This window comes from Gymnoscopelus microlampas (assembly GCF_963454915.1).
Source record: "Gymnoscopelus microlampas genome assembly, chromosome: 7".
Classification (NCBI taxonomy): domain Eukaryota; kingdom Metazoa; phylum Chordata; class Actinopteri; order Myctophiformes; family Myctophidae; genus Gymnoscopelus; species Gymnoscopelus microlampas.
The window spans coordinates 33,914,670-33,936,310 of record NC_139944.1 but is presented as its reverse complement, the minus strand read 5'-3'; the positions used below and the strand labels follow the sequence as shown (position 1 = coordinate 33,936,310).

Here is a 21,641-nt window from a genome sequence, read left to right as displayed (position 1 = left end):
ACAAACAGTTCTGGATAAGAGCATCGGCAAAACAAATACATTTAAATACAAGTCCACTGCATTAATGCGGTTTGTATTTTCACCACCAGGTGTCACAGACCTACAAGGAAGATTGTTCCATGAAAATTCATGTCCCATTCCAAAACAATCTCTACCATTAAACTCATTACTATTTAGAAATGTATCTAGAGTGAGACAGGGGTGTGTGTGTGTGTGTGTGTGTGTGTGTGTGTGTGTGTGTGTGTGTGTGTGTGTGTGTGTGTGTGTGTGTGTGTGTGTACACACACACACACGCACACGCTACACAAATTTGAGATCAAAGGTTTAACTAACGATAGCTACACGCCTGCAGAATAAAAAGCGATTATTCCCCCCTTGTTTTGATGTTAAAATTTGTGACGCCCAGCAACAACCTAGAGATACAGTAGCCTACCGCCTATGCTGGATCAATCCAGGATGAAGTTAACCATAGGCGCCGAATTATGTGCGCGCTCCTGGGGGCTCAACTCAAATCGAGCGCCCCGCCCCGCCGCGACCGGGAAAAAAAGTGTACTTTATTAACAGTATGCCAATAGTACAGTGGTACGATTTTACAATGAATGTCCTAGGGCTTTTTATGACACACACTCACTCATGACTTTTCAGGATGTTTCAACATTTCAGCACCATATCAATAAAGTGATTAATTAATGGCATTGCATCCGGCATTATGCAAGAAGACATTTATTGATGATCTCACAAAAGATGACGTGCTACAAGCACTAGCAGAACGCTGATAGTTTTTTTTTGTCTATTTTAATTGTGGAGGAAACATCTCGCTCCCTCTCTCTGTCTCTCTTGTTGACTGTACCTTATTGCCTTCACTCCCTCGAGTCGGTGCTGCTATTTGTGCATCATGGATTGCTGAAAATGAGGTGAAGACAAAGCCGTATACATTTGCATGCCTATGGCAGCGCCCCACCAATGGAATGGATGCCTAAGGGAAGCCCCACCAATGAGTGGACAGGTTATCCGAGCCAATGGGCGAGCTACTGTAATGGTAATGTAAATCTGGGCCCGTGCGACCGAAATTGTGGTGGGGGCTCGTCATTTCTCCCAGGGACTCGAGCACCAAGGCCCCCGCTGGATCAGCGCCCCTGAATTTACCGTTTAATATTGCAGCTCAGTAAAGACAGTTCAGCTGTCACTACCCCATAGCGCATATCAAAGGATGACTTGCATGACTTGGCCTATATTACTAGAGTTCGGGCCGCTACGCGGCCCTCACACCGACCAACCAATAGTTCTGAGTCATAGTGTTGGGGGTTTGTCAAAGTACCCGTTGTACCCGTCTGCCTGTGTCCTTTTTGTGCCCATAATGGAGATGTATGTTTCTGTCTGTCTACCTGTGTCCCTTTTGTGCCCATATAATGTATGTGACAAGTACGCATATTGAGAAATGGCCCTGGCTGTGTCGCTTTTTGACTGGGATAACAGCCCTGTCCTGCATTTTGGCGAAGAGGGTGTTTCTTCAAAATGTGGCCGTTTCACAGGACTTTCTGATGATTGGTTCGCTATCGCTTCCCAAGTTCCCATGCCCTGGAGGGGCGGTCACAGATTTCGATATGGCAGACAGAGTGCCGTGAAGTTAGAAATTGCACATTTCACTGAACAGGATAATAACAGCAACGATGTCATTAGATGTCGGACGATCGTCAGGTCTTCAAAAACGTTCTATATCTCAGGTATGTGTGCTTGTATAGCTTTAGCTATATAGCAAGTGATGCAATGCTAGTGTGCTACCATATAATCTGGCCCTCAGTGGCCGGTCACAGCGCTCCTCAGAGCGGACACAGGCGGTTTTCGCTGGCCCGTGCTTGTAGATCTACGATTTTCGGCTTAAAACGGCAATTGCGCCCGAATGGCTCGTTGGATCCGGGCTGGCCAGGCGCATCCAACGGTGCCCGGCCCGAGTCTGTCCGTTTCTCCCCGGCCGGCCTGGGCGTGAAAAAACTTTATCACAGTCATTTTTTACATTTTTTACATTTTGTGCTCAAGGTGATTCAAACTTACAGAAGTGTGGGAACGAGATACATCTCTTCTCTTACAATATGAAAAGCAAACAAACTCACACACACACACACACACACAGACACACACACACACACACAGACACACACACACACACACACACACACACACACACACACACACACACACACACACACACACACACACACACACACACACACACACACACACACACACACACAAATATTGACATAGGCCTTTTAGATGTTTTTCCATGCTGGAAGTTGCTGCTGGCATTAAACAACATACCTTTGCGCCTTATGTCATTTGCGGTGATGTAACCAAAACAGGTGAGATAGATCGTAGACCTAACTAATTGTGTTGCTGTCTGGCTCGCATCACCAGGAATGAAGAAAAACGGGCACTATTCCCCTGGGTCGGCAGGGAGGTGTCTCATCTGGCAGGGTGCGCGGTGACTTTAGTAGGGAGGTTAACTTAATCGCTCATGTGGACAGGGTGTTTAGTGAGATAAGAATAGGAGGCTGTGCCAGAGGCAGCTCTAACTTAAGGGGCTTAGAATGTGAGTCAGATTATGTTTTGGAACAGACAGCAACAGTAAAGATAGTATTCCGTAGAACACGGGGATCGGTAGAGTTGAACTAAGGATTCTTCATCTTCAGTTTTTTTCGACGTGATGGAGCAGGTCACGGCCGGCTAATTATATCCATTGCTGTCTTGTCGGATATACTGTAGCCTGCCTAACCATCCTCATGTGAGAAGCATCAGCCACAGAATCTTGCCCCAGCCGCACCCTGAGTGCTATTTTTAACCCCCCACCAAAGAAAAGGAGAAAAATACACACACCTTGTGATGGTCACATAGATCAGTGGTTCTCAACCTGTGGGTTGGGACCCCCAGGTGGGTCCCCACATGATTGTGGAGGGGGTCCCCAGATGACAGTGAAGTGACAATTTAAGGACTTTTATGACCTTTTTAATGCCTAAAAAAACAAGAAAGAAAAGGAAAAGACCATTACTGCATCAAAAGTAATCAACAAACTATAAAAACATTGGCCAAATTGTCAAATAATATAAGAAAGAATCAATGATCTACAAGCTCACAACGCCTCACAAAGCGAGGCTTTGTGAGCTCGTAGATCTGCTATTTTCACAATATCCGTGGAACCTTCATTCCAAGTGCTTATCAGAGTGGGGGGTCTCCAGTTCAGTGATTATTTTGGGGGGTCACGCACGGCCTGAAAAGGTTGAGAACCACCACTGACGTATGCAACTCCCCACAAAGTCAAACCCAATTCTTTCTCTTTTGTCCTATATTGTGCCAACTGTTACTCAGGCAACCTAAGTGTTCAGTGAAGAAGTCTGTTGTCAACAAACTTGCGGTTACGTGTTGAGTGTATGTGTGTAGTGAACGCCTAGGAATTTACCCCAGTGTCTCAGGCTGTGACGTTCAACCCCTTGTTAGAGTAAACTATGGAATGTATCCATGACAATATAACGAAGCCCCAGAACGTGATTCATCGAGGCCTACAGGGGGAAACTAGTATGACAAAAACATCTATCTTGTGTGTGTTATATTTTGAATAGACAGAGATGAGGCTATTTGGTGGCCTGAAGGTGCAGTATATTGTTGCATTTGATTTCATAGCCATATTGTTCCATTATATTTGCATGATCCATCATTTAGCCTAACCCTATGGCTCAACTGCAAAGGCATCCCTCTTTCTTCCTTCACAAACAACCATAAATTAAACCACTGGCTTATTTACTGGAATAGAATAGTTTGAAAACAAAATTCCAAGTCCTGCCTTTAATTAAGAAAAAAAAAAAAACAAGGCGCTGCGTTCTCGGATGAAATTGTTTTAAAATGTTTTAGTTTATTTCTTTGAGCAGGGTAAAAAAAAAGAGAAATAGTCTCAGGGCTTCTTCGGAATTTTGGGGAACACCCTTACGTATCGCCACTATCCAGTGGTTGCTCAGCAATGAATGCTCACACAAAGGACACGCCCGATCCCACAGACACATTTTCCATGCTGGCTCAGTGCACACATAATACCAAACGATTTAAACGCTCGCCCCAAAACACAGTCGTCCCGGGGCAAATCCGGCGGTATTCACCATGGTAATCTTAAACGTAACCTCAGTAAACTAATGTCTAAACTCTAAACCTAACCGTATTCATAAACGTAACCTCAGTAAACTATTCCTTCCTAAGCCTAAACTTATTTCTAACTTTATTCTCTCAGTAAAACAAATACAAGAATACAAAAGTGGGGTGAACGTGTTTTGGGGCGAGTGTTCAGGCTACCATACGAGGGGTGGGGTCTGGGCTCAGTCATTTGTAGACCGGCTGATTTCGTCATATATTTTTGCCCAAGTGAAATATCAGCAGACAGTATTTATTATAAAGGGCACGATCCAAATTATGTTTCATTTCCGTACTTCATTGTTTAATTGATTCATGTTATCGGGCACTCGGTGGTGTGTTACTGTGTGTATAGTGAACCTTTTTTTCATTGTTGTCACTTGTCACTCCCGGCGAACAGGCGTAGCCTATCATTGGATAGATAGAGACGCTCTGCTGAAAACTCTACAGGAGTGAGACAGTTACATTATAGCGGCGTTCACATCAGTTCTGCCAGCGATCTAGTGCGAGGAGCCGGCGGGTCTGAATTTTTACCAGAAATAGACTGCTGCAAGACACCATGGAACTTTTACTGGACTCCTTTGACAGAAGACGAATGGTCAAGTGTTTGTTGTTTATGTGTATCTTCGTGGTCCACATACAAGGTCAGTAGCCTTTATGATACACTTATAGCCTACAAATGTCTCTTATTCTTGTTATGTCTGAGCATGCCTTAAATGTGGCCAGCCAAATATACAGGTTTAACATACCTCACCTGCTAACACTCCTGAATTTAGCAGGATAATTTAGCCTTTTTACCCTTTCTCCTGCTGTGCTTTTGAATTGCAATTTCTCCTGAAAATATCCTTACTTTGGGACAACTGAACTCAACTCAACCCTGACTATGGACAAAGTGAGCATGCCCATTGGGTGGTACATCCCAGAGATCCCACTGCTATGCAGCCAGGGCCATAATATTGATACTAATTTGTGAATAGAAACTGAATACTAAGTGAATACAGTGAATTATATGTGAATACTAAATCTGCATACTAAGTTAATACTTAGTCAGGCTCCCCACCAGAAAATCTCCTTTATATTTCACAGTCTAATTTTGGCAGGTAGCCTATGGGCTACACCTGACTGAGACTTAAATGTTTTACCCTCCAATTTGTCCTTATATTATCGAGGGCATAAATGTAAGTTTAGGCCAGTGTTAATTTAGTTGATTAAGACTATTGACTAAAAGACTAATATTTTGATATTTAGTCGACTAAGAAAAAAGAAAAAAAAAGACTAAGACTAAACATTTCAGATGACTAAAATAGGATTAAAACTAAAGGGTGTGTTATTCAAAAGACTAAGACTAAATCAGAATTTACTGTCAAAATTAACAATGGTTATTTCGCTCAAGTGCAAGGTGTGAGACTATCCAGCTGGATGGATCAATCCATCTTAGTTGCTTTTAATGAAAAACGTGTGACTTGATGTGGCTTCTGTTTTCCTCTATAGCGGACTGCCCTAGACCTCAGGGGACAGTTAACACTGTCTTAACCGACGAAGCACTGCTGAAGAATGATTTTCCAGACGGCTCAGAAGCCACGTTTAAGTGTGCCAATGGCTATGTTATAGAGACAGGATCTGGGGTTGTAACCTGCACCGGCGGGCAGTGGACTGCACCTGATCTTGTGTGCAAAAGTAAGTTTTGTTCCCTGAAGTAGAAGGTTTTTATTATAAAGTGCAATATCCATTCAGTATACAGGCCTGGCTATCTCTAAAATGTAGCCTAGATGTTCTCAATGAAGGACCTTTTTAAAGTTTTAAATTATGTTCATATGGTCCAAGCCAGTGGTTCTCAAAGTTGGATCCAGGGACCCTAGCTGCATTCATTGAGGGGGGTAACAAATGGACCCTTACAGGTCTGTAACTGTGAAGTGTACAAATGTGAAGTGTACAAATGGAACCAAATGGTTCCATTTGTACACGCTCAGAGTTCTGGGGGTCCTTGAAATTAAAACGTTTGAGAACCACTGGTCCAAGCAACATTTTTTTCAAATGTTGGATATTTAGGAAATACACCCTTCCATTACTGCTCAGCATCTCTTGTAACACACAGCATAACCCCTATAAGCACTGTACGTGGGACAGCCTGGCACTCAGGCTCAGTATTGGCTGAAACTGCCAAGCTGCCAAGCTGAGACAGTAATGTTTTGTCTTCTTCTATATTACAGAGAAAGACTGTGGCCCCCCTGAACCGCAGCCAAATATGAAATTTGAAATATCTGATGAAGCCGGTGGTACTCTATTTGGCGCAACAGTGAAAGTGATTTGTGAGAAAGGGTGAGTATACAAGGATAATTCCACCCCAAAATGAAATGCTTTCATGGAGCATGCACTGTTGAAGCCAATTGATGTAAAACACATCATTACCCATGCTTGCATGTTTTTACACAAGCTTGTGTAAGGTTCAAGGATCAATTGTGTTTATTGTCACTTTATACAACTGGTAGCAACATTGCAAGGCATTGTTCTCTGAGCTTCCTCAATAGTGTGTATTAAAAAAAGATTAGATCAAATGATAAAATAAGCAATAAAAGCATTAAAAGTAGTATGAGTATACGCATTTAGTTTTTCGATGCTTTATTCATGTTTGTAACATGAATAAAGCGTCAAAAACAAAACTTGTGTTTTGACTTTTGACTTCGTGGCTTTCATCAGGAAGTGTGGAATTGCTGAAGTTGTTTTCCTTTTCTCTATTGATTGATATTTCCTTTGCAAAGAGCACCTCCCAGACACATTTTTCACTAGAATGGGTTCCTGCAGAACTACCCAGGCAGCCGCCTTCTCTTCCTTTTCACTTCAACAACTACAAAAAATGTGTAGGAAAAAATACAGACAGAATAGACGTAGGAATACTGGGATTCTACTGTATTTCAGAGGGGCTCAAGGCTGCCCAATTATTTTCATTACCTGTATTATATTACAAAAGATGTCTCATGCCATTTATTTTTAATGATGCTTAATTAAACAATACTTTCTATCCATTCCTCTCTCAAAAGCTTCGAAGTCAGTGGCGTGAACTACAAACAGTGCTATGCATCAGGATGGGGCGGGAGAACAAAATGTGAAGGTACATTTCTCTCAGTTTGGATTTCTTTAATACAAGGACACTTGTATCATCAATGTGCATTTAATTATATATTTAAAAGTAGAAAAACTCCCAGAGCATTGCAAACATATCTGGTTTTGAATACCAGACATTTACAATGTACATTTATAGGCCAATATTATACCAGCTATAGTCAAATACATTATGTACAGCTAGTAACTTCCTCCACTTGTGATGTCATTACTGTGCAGTTCCCTTCTGCTGCCTGTCACCATTTCAGAACTTTTCCAATTCTAAGTAATTTCTATACAATTATTTATATATATATACTACTGATGTTGATAGCGTAATATGTAAATATCTGAAGTTGTCCCTTATCTATTGCCCCTATGTTAAGTTATAATATGTGACATGCCGACGAACGTTACCCATGGCAGACACTCGTGGATTTCTGATGAGGAGCCAGAATATGGAAATGTCATTCAGTACTTCTGTGATGATGGGTACACCCTGGTTGGGCAGAGCTCCATCAAGTGCAGTGACGATAATGAATACGATTCTCTGCCTCCTCAGTGCCAAGGTAAGACCACAGACCGCATGCTAATGACTTGTTAGTGCACAAGTAATGTACCTTCAAGTAACGTACAAGTAATTCCCTACTGTACAAAGCCAACAAGCAGTAAAGTAAAGCTTTATCTTCTGCACCTCTAAAATATTGTTGTGTGTGTGGTATTACTATTTAATCCATACTGTAGTTATGTAGTCATGATGATGACCGCTGACAATGAAGTCACCAGAAGAAGTTACTGCTTCTTGCCTTTGTAGATAGAGTGATGTACGTTTTTAATTCAAGGTACATAGAGTGTACAAAATGAACCAAATGGACCAGTGAGGGTCCGTTTGGTTCCATTTGTACACTCTATGGGGGACCTTGAATTAAAAACTGACATCACTCACCAGAAGAAGTTACTGCTTCTTGCCTTTGTAGATAGAGTGATGTAAGTTTTTAATTCAAGGTACATAGAGTGTACAAAATTAACCAAATGGACCAGTAAGGGTCCGCTTGGTTCCATTTGTACACTCTCAGAGTTACAGACCTGTAAGGGTCCATTTGGAACCCCATCAAGGGGTTCAACTGAGAGCAGTTGTTTCCACCCTGAGGACACAAAGGTATTAAGGTCATTTCCACTTTGGGAACTACTGTAGTAGAGTATGCAGACAGAGAATAATGGAGAAGCATAAAAACACATGGAATGCTAGCAAGGTGCACACTCATCCACCACCCTTTGCGCTTATCTAAACCACATATTTCTGCCATGTTGGCATGCCAAATTTCAACATCTGTTTTGTGTTACTTATCATCGTACCAGTGAGTATCACTGTAAGGCAGAAACTCCTCCTTGAGAAGGTTCAGAGAAGCCAAATCTCTTAAAATAGCATAAAAATCTGTGTAACCATTTTAACTCTATTTTATATTTTTGCTATTTAATTCAATGTAATTTAAATTCTGAGCATTTAAAAGAACACACATCTTCTCTTATAGGGAAGATTTGATCCTTTCAAATGGGGTTCCGCAGGCAAATACATAATTCAAATTGGGGGTCCTCGACGTTAAAACGTTTGAGAACCATTGGCCTACAGTATGGGTATCTCTGGCATTCTGCATCCTAAAGAAGACATTTACCATCCTGAGTGAAGTCATCCAGCATGTGCTGAATACATGCTGAATGCAGATACACATTGCTTTCATCTGAGACAGTGGAGACACTCAACGCGTACAGTATCATATACATACATATGTTCTAGCTGTCAGGAGATAAATGTACAGTACTGTAATCTCTGTGTTTCTATTATTGGAACAGGATCTATCCCCACCACTCCTATCAGTGCTCACTGCTCACTTCATTTCCTACAAACTGACATCCTCATCCTTTTCTCAGACATCCCACCAATATCGATCAAAGGCCCTCTCCAGAGCCAGTAGATTTTTTTGGAAACAATTCTTTTTTTAAAACTCTGTTTTACGGCTGTGTCTTGATATACAATTCAGTCATTTAACTGGAGATGGCACACCATTTTTTTCTCCCTAGTATTGCCTCGTTTTTAAATGTGAGGACGGCTAGTTTGGCTACACATTGCAAGGCCTGGGGGAGCTGGTGTGCAGCATAAGTGGATGTTCTTCCTCATTTCCCTCATGCGTCACACCTGAGAGTATGATTTCCCATCTTGTTAAACCTTTTACCATGCACACTTGCACATGACATGAAGAACACTGATGAGAGGTTTTATTCATCTATAATTGCAAAGAAGGTTTCTCTCTTGGAGGTTTATGCATGATTGAATGAAGTGCATAATTCAAGAGTAAAGCCTAACTTATGCGCCGTTGCGGGATAGTGACCCTCGTCGAAAATAGTAGACCTACAAGCTCAAAACGCGTCGCGGATGCGACGCGTTGTGAGCTTGTACGTTGGCTATTCTTGACGAACGACACCGGATTCTCAGAAGTGGCTCATCATGATTATGTGATTATGTTTCAAACCACAAATTATTTCCTCTCAGGTAACATAGAACTTTCAACAAAGGATATGATTACCACAACAAGGATGATGTCAACTACACCACCCACATTTCAAGGTATTCATTTTTTATATAGCAGGAACTGTGACGCACACCAAGGGTTTGGTGAGGTGCTGACCCCTCGGGAACAACCTGAAAAAGGAGAGAAATAAGTCACACACTCTGGCTCCATATGCAGTGATTTACTTGACTGACGTTTTGGCCCGTTGGCCTTCGTCAGAATCTTTTTCTCCTTTATATATATTTTTTTACATACAATAATGATTCTTTTTTTTCTACAATAGAGCATGTAATTCTATATGGCATAAGCTGAAATGCATTTGATTATAAACCAATGTGACATTTTTACGGTGCTAATTGTCATTGCACTTGTATTCATGAAGCACCCAGAGGACACAAAGGTATTAAGGATTGTTTTCTTAATAGGTGGCAAAGATATTTTAACAAAAGGCACCACTACCACAGACACCTCCATCACACCCACGATTCCTAAAGATAAAACTACCACCACCACCACCACCACTGCAACATCAACTGCTTCACCTTCAGTACAAGGTACAGGAAACCTGTTGACTCATCAGTGCATCCACGGCAACGCTCCTTCCTACCTCAAGGAATTAGTCTACCACAACCCGAAACCCGAAACCCCCGCTCTTCAAACACTAACCTCCTCAAAACCCACAAGGCCAAGCCATGGGCGACCGGGCTTTCTCCTCGGCTGCCCGAACTGTGGAATGCCCTCCCTGTCCACCTGAGAGCACCACAGTTGGTTGACTCCTTTAAGAGAGGACTAAAGACCTACCTTTTTAACAAAGCATTTTTTTTAGTATCTACATATTTCATCCATATTTCTATTGCCCTATTTTATACTTTGTCGTACGGCAGTATCGTGCAAAAGTAGCTAAAATAGCTGATCTACAAGCTCACAATACATCGCACAGCGGTGCATTGTGAGCTGGTAGATCTGCTATTTTGACTTTTTTTTTTTATTTTGTTGAACATTTTTGAAAATGTTCCCCTATCATGACATGCCCAAAATAGAGGCACCAGGCTGAAAGTGGTTAAGTCTGTCTGTGGGTTTTATAAATATTTAACAGCGACGATATCGCCAAGCATGACACATCAGCGTGACAGTACACTGCACTTCTGTCTGCTTTGCATGATGCAGTAATGAATGGCATACACCACAGTGTAGATGCATACCGTAGTATGCATTTCCATCATAGTTTATGAACTTGACCAGGCACATTTAGCTACTCTGGTTCAAACAACACAAATGTCCCTAATTATTGTCTTTATACTAATAGGTGGGGAACGTATTTTGATAGAAGTAGAAGACGTTATCACTACCACAACCGTAGCAACATCAGCCACTACAACACAAGGTATGACACATTTCTCTAATTCAGTATTCAAACATCGTAATTACAGGGGGAATTCCATCCCAATTCTCTCATGGAATATGATAACGCATACTGACAAAGCATATTATGATCAACCAAAACAGTCCTGTGGATTTAAAACTCCCATGGGTGGTCATAACGCATGTTATGTTATTGAGAAAGTAAACCCAGATGTGGCCTAAGGTATTTCATTGAATAGAGAGATCCAATGGATGGAATTTCCCTATCTAGGTTTTCAAAACTGGCACCGTACATCATGAGAAAACAAATGACATCAAGTCATTGCCAAATAAGTCTGCCCATTGCATATTATGGCAAACATTGCAGTAGAAATGTAATAATTGCCATGCTACATTGAGTGGCCAATGCTGTAAAGATAATTTACATAAAGTGTTGTTTCCAGCCTGGAGGACTGGCTGTGAACAGTCAGTTCATAAATGCACTGACTCATAAATGCAAATGAGCAAGTGGAATAATTCTAAGCTGATGGCTTTCTTTTTCCTGGACTACCCTCTGCTACCACTAATTCAAACAATCTGCCTGCAAAACTTTAGTTGTATCCTTGTATCCATGTCCTCTTAACCACTTTCAACCTGGTGTCCCTATTTTGTGGCAGCCATAGCTTAGCGTACTAGACACACATGCCTGGGAAACAGAAGGTCCCAGGTTCAAGTCTGACTTGGGCAGCAATCAGCTGGGTGATGCTGAAAACTGAATTTCACCCTCGGGATCAAACACGTCTAATTATTATTCTGGGCATGACTTTATAGGTGAAAACTTTCCAAAAATGTTAAAAAGAGTGAAGATAGCTGATCTACAAGCTCGCAACGTGTTTCATAATTTCTCTCCATCTCCCTTAAAAGTCATGGGGACTCAGTGTTTTGAATGTACTTGAATATAGTTTATAATGGGTTCACTGCTTGGGTTGACTTGATTTATCTGGTCTTTCAAAAGCAGTTTTATCCTTCAATCTGTGAATACAATTTAATGTATTGCGGCAACATATGTTTATAGTATTCTAGCTGTGCAACAAGTGTTGTTTTACAGCTTGACACATTGGGGCGTACTCTGGATTCGCTCACAATGTTTTATATATTTGCATTGCACTGATATAACTATTTTATATTTGCAGGCACAGTACTGCCCGACCAAGACAGTGGTGAGTTAATAAATGCCTACTTATAACAAGACAATCATTAACATGGATTATCATTCAGGTTTTGTATTTAACATTGAATTTCTCTTTCAGGATATACAGTTGTCATAGCGAGTGTAATATCCACTGTACTAGGTAACATATCAACTCTTTGTTTAAGTCACATCAGCTCTGGGCATTGCAGGCAAAATTCTAATGACCATAAGTTAATTATTTTATTTTTGTCCTTTCATTTCAGTTGTACTTATACTGATGTACATGTTATATCGGTGTGTTCTGAGAAAGAAAGGGTAAGGCCCAGTGCTTTGGCTACTCACCCATATCTCTACCAACTAACATAGCTTCATAGAGTAACTGCATCATTTAACAAATTCATTAAACATGTATCTTAACCACACACACAATTTACAATTTAGGCATTCATCAGACTTAGAAGTGCAAGATTGGAATAGAGTAAGCATGAACTCTAGTCAACAAACACCAAGGTAAATCGTCACGCACGCACGCACGCAGGCACGCTCGCTCGCACGTACGCACGCACAAACTGCTAAACTGGTTTACTTATGTATTAGTTTATTATTAGATTACCATTTCTATGCATTTGATGTATTACCTTGTATTGTCCTGGCTTACTGTAAATCGCTCTGGATTAAGAGTGTCTGATAAATGCCTAAATTGTAAATTGTAAACATTTCTGCACAGGCTTTTTCCATTTCAAACCAGTGGAATTAAATCAGGATATGTGTGTTTCCTGTTTTATGTTGGAAAATGAAGGAAGTTGTGTGGAAATGTTTTGTTATGATGACCCACTTTGACATCAGGACAGCATCAGGAAAAAGATACTGTCCTGACGTCAAAGAAGACGCCAGAGGCAATTTGAGCCTTTGAACTTTGAGCAACAATCACATGAAAACAGCCAGTTGGACAATGTATATTTTGAATCTGACAAATAAACACTCAACAAAAACATGTATATGGACATTTCACACAGTGTAAAGCCTGGCTTATACTTCGTCGTACAATGGTGTCACACGACACTGTCATACAACGGAGCATACATTAGGCATAATATAGAGGCAGGCTTTCTCACACAACCTATTAACCAGTAAAGAGAATTCAATGTAACTATCCACTGTGATGTGTGTGAATGCGCTTCCACCATGGCAAATGCCAGGATTTCTCATGTGCATCATGCAGCTGACTAACTGCTAAATATGCTGTCAATGCATGACAATCAAGAGCACAACAAAATGAATTGGCATGTAAACTAATAGAATAACATACTTGTATAATACACTTGTAAATACAATTCTGACACATATTCCTTATTTGATTACATCATAGCTCATACGACACCGGAGAGGACCTGAAGCCGGAGTTATTACAATGCCAAAGTCTATAAATTGAATTCTTCCCTAAGGTATCTGTCAATTACCAACTTAAAGGGATATTTCACTTTCAAAAAAACTTTTGGTCATTTTATCGTCTACTCAGGCTTTTGTGAGTCCCCCAGACAGTTTTTAAGTTCCTCGATTCAGTATTTATATATTCCTATACAAACCCATTATAACTTCAAACTCTATTTTAACCATGATAGATTCATCAAAAACACCCGTCCTTGGTTCTGGTGACTCATACCGCCCCCCTAATAAGCGAGGGCCCGTGTTTTTTCTATTACTTTTTTCATTTGTTTTTTATATATTTTTTGGAAAATGAAAAAAAAATATATACAATAAAAAAAAAAGATAAAATAAATGAAAAAATGTATCTGAAAAAACACGGCCCCCTCACGCATTAGGAGGGCAGGGTGAGTCACCAGAACCAAGGACGGGTGTTTTCGATGAATCTAACATGGTTAAAATGGAGTTTGAAGTTACAATGGGTTTGTATAGGAAGGAGGCGTGTCTGGGGGGCTCACAAAGGCCTGAGAAGACGATAAAATGACCAAAAGTTTTTTTGAAAGTGAAATATCCCTTTAATCAAGAGCTATTTGCATTAAACCTGCATTAGACTCATGCGATTTGCATGAGTCTATACTGCCCCACCTAAACTATTTTTCTTATATTCCTTGTTAACATTAGGTGTCCTATGTGTCCAAATGGGACAGCTCCTATGCTCTAATGAGCATCTGTTGACCTTGAGATGAAGTGCCAACATCCGAACTGCAAGAGAGTTCCTCTCTGGCTGGTTGAACAATAACAAACCAACCTCCTTTGAACCATACTGCAATACAAATGGGAGAAATGGAAGCAATGAAACCTAAAGTGCACTTTTCTTTTTTGTATAGATGTATTTTTTATTCCTTACTGAATGTAAATATTTAATGCCACTATTGTATTTCTATTTTGTATTTATTTATGTTGTAAACTGGAATAAACAGACATTTTGACTTGTTGAAAGAAGTCAATGCATATGTTTTCCTCTTTCCACAATGGTGGTTTTAGAACAACAAAGCAATGGAAAAGAGTCACACAGACGTCAGTTCAATGTACAGACTTAAACATTGACTGAAACAATCAACCGCATTCCACACCAACTCTTTTGGCTTTGTTCATTGTTTATGGGGGTGTTTTGGAAGCTTGTCTTGTGCAGCCTACCTGTGAAGTGCTTTGAACTCTGTTAAGTTATGAGAACAGAAGCCTGTATAGCAGTTCCCCCCAAACAATGGATCCGGACCTATTTTTGGGTCACAGACGCATGTCTATGCGTCATGAGTAAATATCGCTAATATTCTTTTTATTTCCTAAAAAAAACTATATTATTTTCAAAAGTAAAAAAAAAATAATAATACTTAAAAAAAGTCTTATATATTTCAATGAATTTTAGAAATATTGAAAATAGCAGATTTACTACTTTTTAAAATGGGGATTAAGTGATAAATTCATAATGCATTTTTGCAAGTTTGTGTCCCGGGAAACACCAAATGTCTCTTTTGGGTCTCGAGCTGAAAGGTTTGGGAAACACTGCTGTAGAGGAACTCCACTGATGGCCTGGCCATAGACTTGGCCTAGTTCAGTGGTTCTCAATCCTTTTAAAAGGACCCCCATAACTCTGACAGGGTACAAATGGAACCAAACCCATTGGCAACCCCTTAATGGAACCCTGGACCCCACTTTAAGAACCACTGGCATAGTTAATATAAAGAAGTAAAGAACATATCCAGGATAGTAATAATGCCTGATGTGAGCTAACTGAGGAGTGGTGCTATATTCACAAAGATAAGTACTGGGGAAACTCCAGTATGGCATTTCAATCCTGGGTGTGGTGTTATAAATACAACTCTTCATTACCACTGCCACGGATATTATATGATTATGTTATTGAGTTATATTATTAATATCTCACGAGTCAATGCATGGTTTCTTGCCAACCATGGCTGGACAAGAGTCTCATGTCATAAGGAAGAAGTTATTACATTATGATGTTAATTTGTGTTTTATTTAATTCCCCCACAATTCCTTTCTCCGCCCTTTCTCCAGCAGCTTTCAAGTGATCAGTACTTTTATTTATCTATTTATTTTACTTTATTTACTTGTAAGGAACCATGTACCGTACAATATAATAGATTTATCTTCAGCTCATTTCCATTTGTCCCACTCAACACTCCTATGTGAAATGACCAGCATAGATATTTCGAGTTATGCTTTTAGAGTCGACTGGAGCAGGAGTTGAAAGTTGGTCATTGAGTCAACATATTGTCACATCCCTAGTCCAAACCCCACTCTTATGATTCTTTATAAAGAGACATTGACATGGGCATCCTGGCAAACTACCTCCAGAAGTGGCATCTTCAGCTCAGCATGGGCAAAACAGTGTCTGCAGCTTACCACCTCTACAACCGGGAAGCAAGAAGGGAACTGGATGTGCATGTTGGCAACCACCGCCTGGAGTTCCAGCAAGCCCCCAAGTACCTCGGCGTAAGCTTGGACCGAACACTCTCCTACAAGCAACATCTGGATGAAGTGAAGGCCAAAACAACAGCAAGGGTCTCGCTCATTCGACGCCTAGCAGGTTCAACTTGGGGAGCTTCCCCCCAGACCCTACGCATATCCACGCAAGCCCTGGTCCTGCCCGTAGCAGAATACTGCGCCCCTGTCTGGAGCAGAAGCCCCCACGTCAACAAGGTTGACACTGTCATCAACAGCGCTCTCCGGACAGTAACTGGTTGTCTGAAACCCACCCCTGTGTCCTACCTGCCAGTCCTAGCTGGAATCGCCCCAGCCAGTCTCCGACGGGATGCGGCTACCCTCGCCCTGGCAAGAAAGGCCCAGAAGTACGACTGGCACATCCTGCACAAAGCCACAACAACACCGGCACCACCAGGCAGGCTCAAGTCTCGCCATCCCTACAACAAGGCAGCACAAGAGATGCTACAGTCTATCCCTGAGGACTTGTCCAGAGACGCCTGGCTGGCAGCATCGTGGAAACGGTCATGGGAGACAGCTGGACCCTCCCGTATCCAGCGACACATCCAGGACCCAGGAGGAGGTGTAAAAGGAGAAGACATGCCACGCCATCTATGGACCTCGCTGAACCGTCTGCGCACTGGAGTCGGGCGCTTCAAGTCATCTATGAAGAAGTGGGGCCTAACGGACAGTGCGGCATGCGAGTGTGGCGAGCCTGAACAGACTGCCGAGCACATTATCACCGGCTGCCCCCTATACAGCCCACCCTCAGAAGCTGGTCTTTTCGACTTAGGACCAGAGACGAGGGCGTGGCTGCAGGACACGGAGTTGGCCATCTGATGATATACGAAAGAAAGAAAGAAAAACTTTCAGAATGAGCAATGGGGCCTTTGTTTGTCCTAGTTAAATATGCAACCATTCTTGATTATAGTTGCACTTGCAACTGCATTTAAAAAATATATATGAGCGCCATGAACTAATATCTGAAAAACTGCATTTGGCTGAGGATGTTCTGGACATAACCCCACAACTTTCCTCTCTGGAAACATTAGGGAGAGACATGGCCCCTCTCCGACCCCATGCTCGTGAGTTTGTGATCCATTACAGTGGGATGGCATGGGACTTTTAACCTGCAGAGGCCCCGGTTAAGCTGACCTCACCACTACCCACTGCAATGACCACATGTGGTTAGTGTATAAGGGACGTTAAGAGACCAAGAGAACTACAGGTTGTACTCTAAATGCACCAAAAAAAAGCCTAAGAATGTTTTGATGCACTACTGTACACAATGGTGCATTGTTCACAACAAACACATTGCACTAAACATTGTGGCATTGTTCCTGTCCGGTGTCCTGACGCACAAGCAATGTCTTGATCCATGTCCTTTAGAGAAAAGCAGGGGTGAAATCCTTCACATGGCCACAGACAGTGTAGACAAAGAGCCAAGTTCATTTCTTGTCATGGATCTGGATTCATCGCCTGAAAATTCCCAAACTCACGTGCTATGCCATTGTGCCCTGATCTGGGCGCAGTGCCAAATAAAAGGCTTTCATTATTACAAGATTTTCAAGATGCCTTCTAGTTTCTTCTCAAATTAGACTTACAAGTTAAAAAATAAAACGAAAATCTAAGGATTTAGCATTTTGCAATTACTAGTGTTTAAAATGTCGGAACTACTTTTTAAAGTATGCAGTGATTGAAAATGGTGGTGTTTGACGATGGTAAATTTACAAAGAGGAAATGCAATTTAAAATGTATCAAGTTGATATAACTACACCCTTATAGTTATTTCCTCTGAGATCAGCAGAATTCAAAAATATCTTTACCCCATCCCCAGCTCAAAAAAAGAAACACGCACGTGCGCGCACACACACACACACACACACACACACACACACACACACACACACACACACACACACACACACACACCAACACACCAACACACACACACACACACACACACACACACACCAACACACCAACACACCAACACACACACACACACACACACACACACACACACACACACACACACACACACACACACACACACACACACACACACACGCATACTATATGGCCAGCACACATCATTTCTAGCCTACAGTAACGAATATGGAGATATGGTCCACTAAGCCAGCCATGTAATATAATTACATGGTCACAGAAAATAGGCTACTGTACTATTATATAATTATATCACGTGTGACACACTTTAACAGCCTTCATCATTAGCTATCTGGAGGACATCCCTCTGTCACATGCGAAACAAATGCAAAACAGGAAGTGATAACAGCTGAGTTATGGCAGGAAATAGGCTGGGTGTCCTCCTTGCTTAGACGTGGCATTTTCCATTCACCAAAGTCCTATGTATCGATTCCTCTTCCTTTTACTGGAAACTAAGGGGAAAAGCTTATCTTTTCACTTTGTGTTCCACTGCACAAGTGTTGTGCTGTGTACCCTGTACAAGGCCTATGCCTCCAGGACTTCTAAGCATTCCAATGCATTCCAGCGGTAATACACTACATTACTGAACAATGTGGTATCAATACGACTTTATTTTCCACTGGAATATAGAACAGATATATTATTGTTCATATAGGTACAATGATTCATATGTTCATTGCTGATAGACTAATAGGCTACTCGTTAATATGTTCAATGGTGAACATATATTCATTAATATAATAACTGTTGATGGAAACTGTACATATATTGATAGGCCGTATTCATTCAGAGACACATTGCCAAAATCCAAGTTTAACTATCTTATCGTCTCCACCGGATGGCCAAAGGCCGGAGACTATGTTTTCGCCCCTGTCCATCTACAGTATGTGTCCGTCTGTCCATCCGTCTGTGAACAGCTAATATCCAGCACCGTTGGACCGATCAGTGTGAAACTTTGCACTCTCTCTCTCTCTCTCTCTCTCTCTCTCTCTCTCTCTCTCTCTCTCACACACTGATCATGTCAGTATCATGGCCAGTATTATGTCAGCATCATGGTCAGTGTCATGTCAGTATCATGGTGCGGTATCATATCAGTCGCGTTTTAGTTAAAACATGTTGCGTTCCACTTCAAACATGTTACACTTAAAAAAAATTGTGTTCCACTTCAAAAACTGTTGTGTTCCACCTTAAAGATGTTGCAAAGAAAACCATTCGAAAACCATCCGCCCTATGAGTAATTTGTTCTCACACAAATCATCAATGTAGGCCTACCTACAGTATAGCATGGGAGAAAAGTCAGTGCTTTGTTAACAGAAGATTCTTGGTTCAAATCCAACATAATGTCCAACTTTGCTGTCCCACAATAAGCTACACTTGGCCTGGTGGAGACCTGTGGTCCACTCTCCTGTGTTTCACTCATGCTGTTGCTGCTGACACCTGAATTTCCCTCTGGGGATCAATAAAAGTTTATCTTATTTTAGCATTCCTGTTGCAACTTGACTGGCTATGGCTTATACCAGCACATTGAGGTACAAAACTAAACTGGCACTGCCTGTACTGAAAGCAAATATATTTTAATCAAGATGTACAATAGAAAATATATGGCAGAAACATATATTTGTTAAAGTATACTGTATTGCCAGGGTCAAAATAATATATCTAATATCTAATACAGTATATCTTCTAATAACTTTCTTTGTATAATCTGAAACATACAGGTAATGCATACTACAGTGACAGTATCAGTAGGGAACAGTACGCTTGTACAGTAGAAATCATGGTGGTGTTTGGATGTCATATTCTTCTTACAAAGCTGCTCTCATGAGGACAGTGAATGTAGATCCTCTGATATATACAAACAAGACATAAATGTTTCCTTCCCACTGGCTTCTGGGCATCAGGCCAGTAGTGCTGATGATTTGTGCTGATGAGTATGCCATTCATGTCACCATCAACTCACAGTAGTATACAGAGGGGATCAGCTAGGCCGTATACGAGCTGGTCCAATGATGAGTGGTACCTATGGTACCTAATAGTAGTGTACCTAAGAGTTAAAGTAAAAAACACTTTTACTGCTTTCAACATAGCAGTACATTTGTTTGAATAACTAACTCTTACGTTTTTGAGTCAGCATTTGTCAGTGGCTTGATCACTTACAACAAGGAATCATTGTGGTCTTGGCTTTTAGACAACACAGTTGACAAAAAACATGTCTGACATCTGGCTGACGTCTCTTTAACCATAACATAAATCTTCACTAAAAATGGTTAGTTTCCGAAAATGAAAGGACACTTAATTGGCATGAAGCTGGGAGGAGATTGGGCCACACCGGAACCCTTCTGAATCACAGGCAAGTGAGGCAACCGCTCAACTGCCCGTAGCCTGATTTATATTGTGTAGAACAACCCATGTGAGACAGATTTTTGGGGCCATTGACGTAATTTGGGACGTTAGTCACACTTGTCAGTGGGTCAATGTGTTGAGTATAATGCCCACAGCTATGAGCCATGAGCCACAGCTTGTCTACTTACACAACTAGAGGTTAGTCAACAGAGGTTAGAGCCTCACCAATGCCAGACAATGCAAGTTTCTATTTGAGAGCATTTAGCTTGTATGCAAAACAAGAAAAAATTATAAATAAACACATAACCTTTAATCATCTAAGACTTATTTTTTCCAAAATAGCTGATCTACAAGCTCACAATGTGTTGTGTTGTGATGCATTCTGAGCTTTTAGATTGCTATTTTTTATGTATGAAAAAAAGAAAACTAAAAACATTTGAAAGTTTTCACCTATAATGACATCCCCAGAATAGGGACGCCAAGTTGAACGACTGCATAATTACCAAAACCTATGTCATCCAAAAAGTCAAATAATTGCAGATATATTGGTAAACCGATACCTCAGTCTGACTCTACCAGAGATGTTGGTTTGTGTTTTGTTTGTTTTACTTTGGTACGTCATTAATAGCTGTAACTTAGTATGTTTTCCTAAATGAAAATATAAAAAGATTTCTTGAGTGCTTTTTCCACACGTCATTTGAACAGCTACGTTTAATTAACTTCTACTTAGATGGTGGTTCTGTTTGGGATCCCTCCCATATCACCGTAGAAACATCCACCCACACAGAGTGAACCACACGCATCAAAGCAAACCAGACAGGGCAGGGCAAAAATCAAACATTGATCATCATTTTATGTGGGAGCTCCCTTCCTGTGACTCATCCTGGCTCGGAAACAATAGAATAACAAATGGGCATATGTTTATGCTTACATATGGCAACATGCTCAGCTCCCAATGTATCTTCAGCAGCTTTGCCAGGTTGGCTCCTTACCCAGGTCTTGTTGATATAAATGGAATCACGATGGGTGTGGAGACATATCTGACT

The 21,641-nt window shown here is 41.1% G+C and overlaps 1 protein-coding gene across 5 annotated transcripts; it reads left to right on the top strand.

Moving 5' to 3' along the window:
- Positions 1 to 4,410: 4,410 nt before the first annotated feature.
- LOC311049002 (complement factor H) lies at positions 4,411 to 14,790 on the top strand. 5 transcript variants are annotated; one of them, XM_084062415.1, is made up of 14 exons: positions 4,411 to 4,817; positions 5,665 to 5,850; positions 6,384 to 6,492; positions 7,212 to 7,282; positions 7,659 to 7,841; positions 9,821 to 9,895; positions 10,265 to 10,393; positions 11,146 to 11,223; positions 12,374 to 12,400; positions 12,491 to 12,532; positions 12,636 to 12,687; positions 12,814 to 12,882; positions 13,742 to 13,817; positions 14,479 to 14,790. In XM_084062415.1, the coding sequence occupies exons 1-13, from the start codon at positions 4,733 to 4,735 to the stop codon at positions 13,797 to 13,799; spliced, it is 1,164 nt and encodes a 387-aa protein (XP_083918541.1). In that variant the 5' UTR covers positions 4,411 to 4,732; the 3' UTR covers positions 13,800 to 13,817; positions 14,479 to 14,790. The 5 variants fall into 5 exon arrangements, with proteins under 5 accessions (XP_083918541.1, XP_083918544.1, XP_083918543.1 ...); XM_084062418.1 differs by lacking the exon at positions 11,146 to 11,223; XM_084062417.1 differs by lacking the exon at positions 12,814 to 12,882.
- Positions 14,791 to 21,641: the final 6,851 nt, after the last annotated feature.

What these genes read in the sequence shown, in the direction of transcription:
- LOC311049002 (XM_084062415.1), top strand. Translation starts at nt 4,733, where the DNA reads ATGGAACTTTTACTGGACTCCTTTGACAGAAGACGAATGGTCAAGTGT. An exon ending in ATCAGCCACTACAACACAAG is followed by an intron (nt 11,224 to 12,373) that starts GTATGACACATT and finishes TTATATTTGCAG; the next exon opens with GCACAGTACTGCCCGACCAA. An exon ending in TCTAGTCAACAAACACCAAG is followed by an intron (nt 12,883 to 13,741) that starts GTAAATCGTCAC and finishes ATTACATCATAG; the next exon opens with CTCATACGACACCGGAGAGG.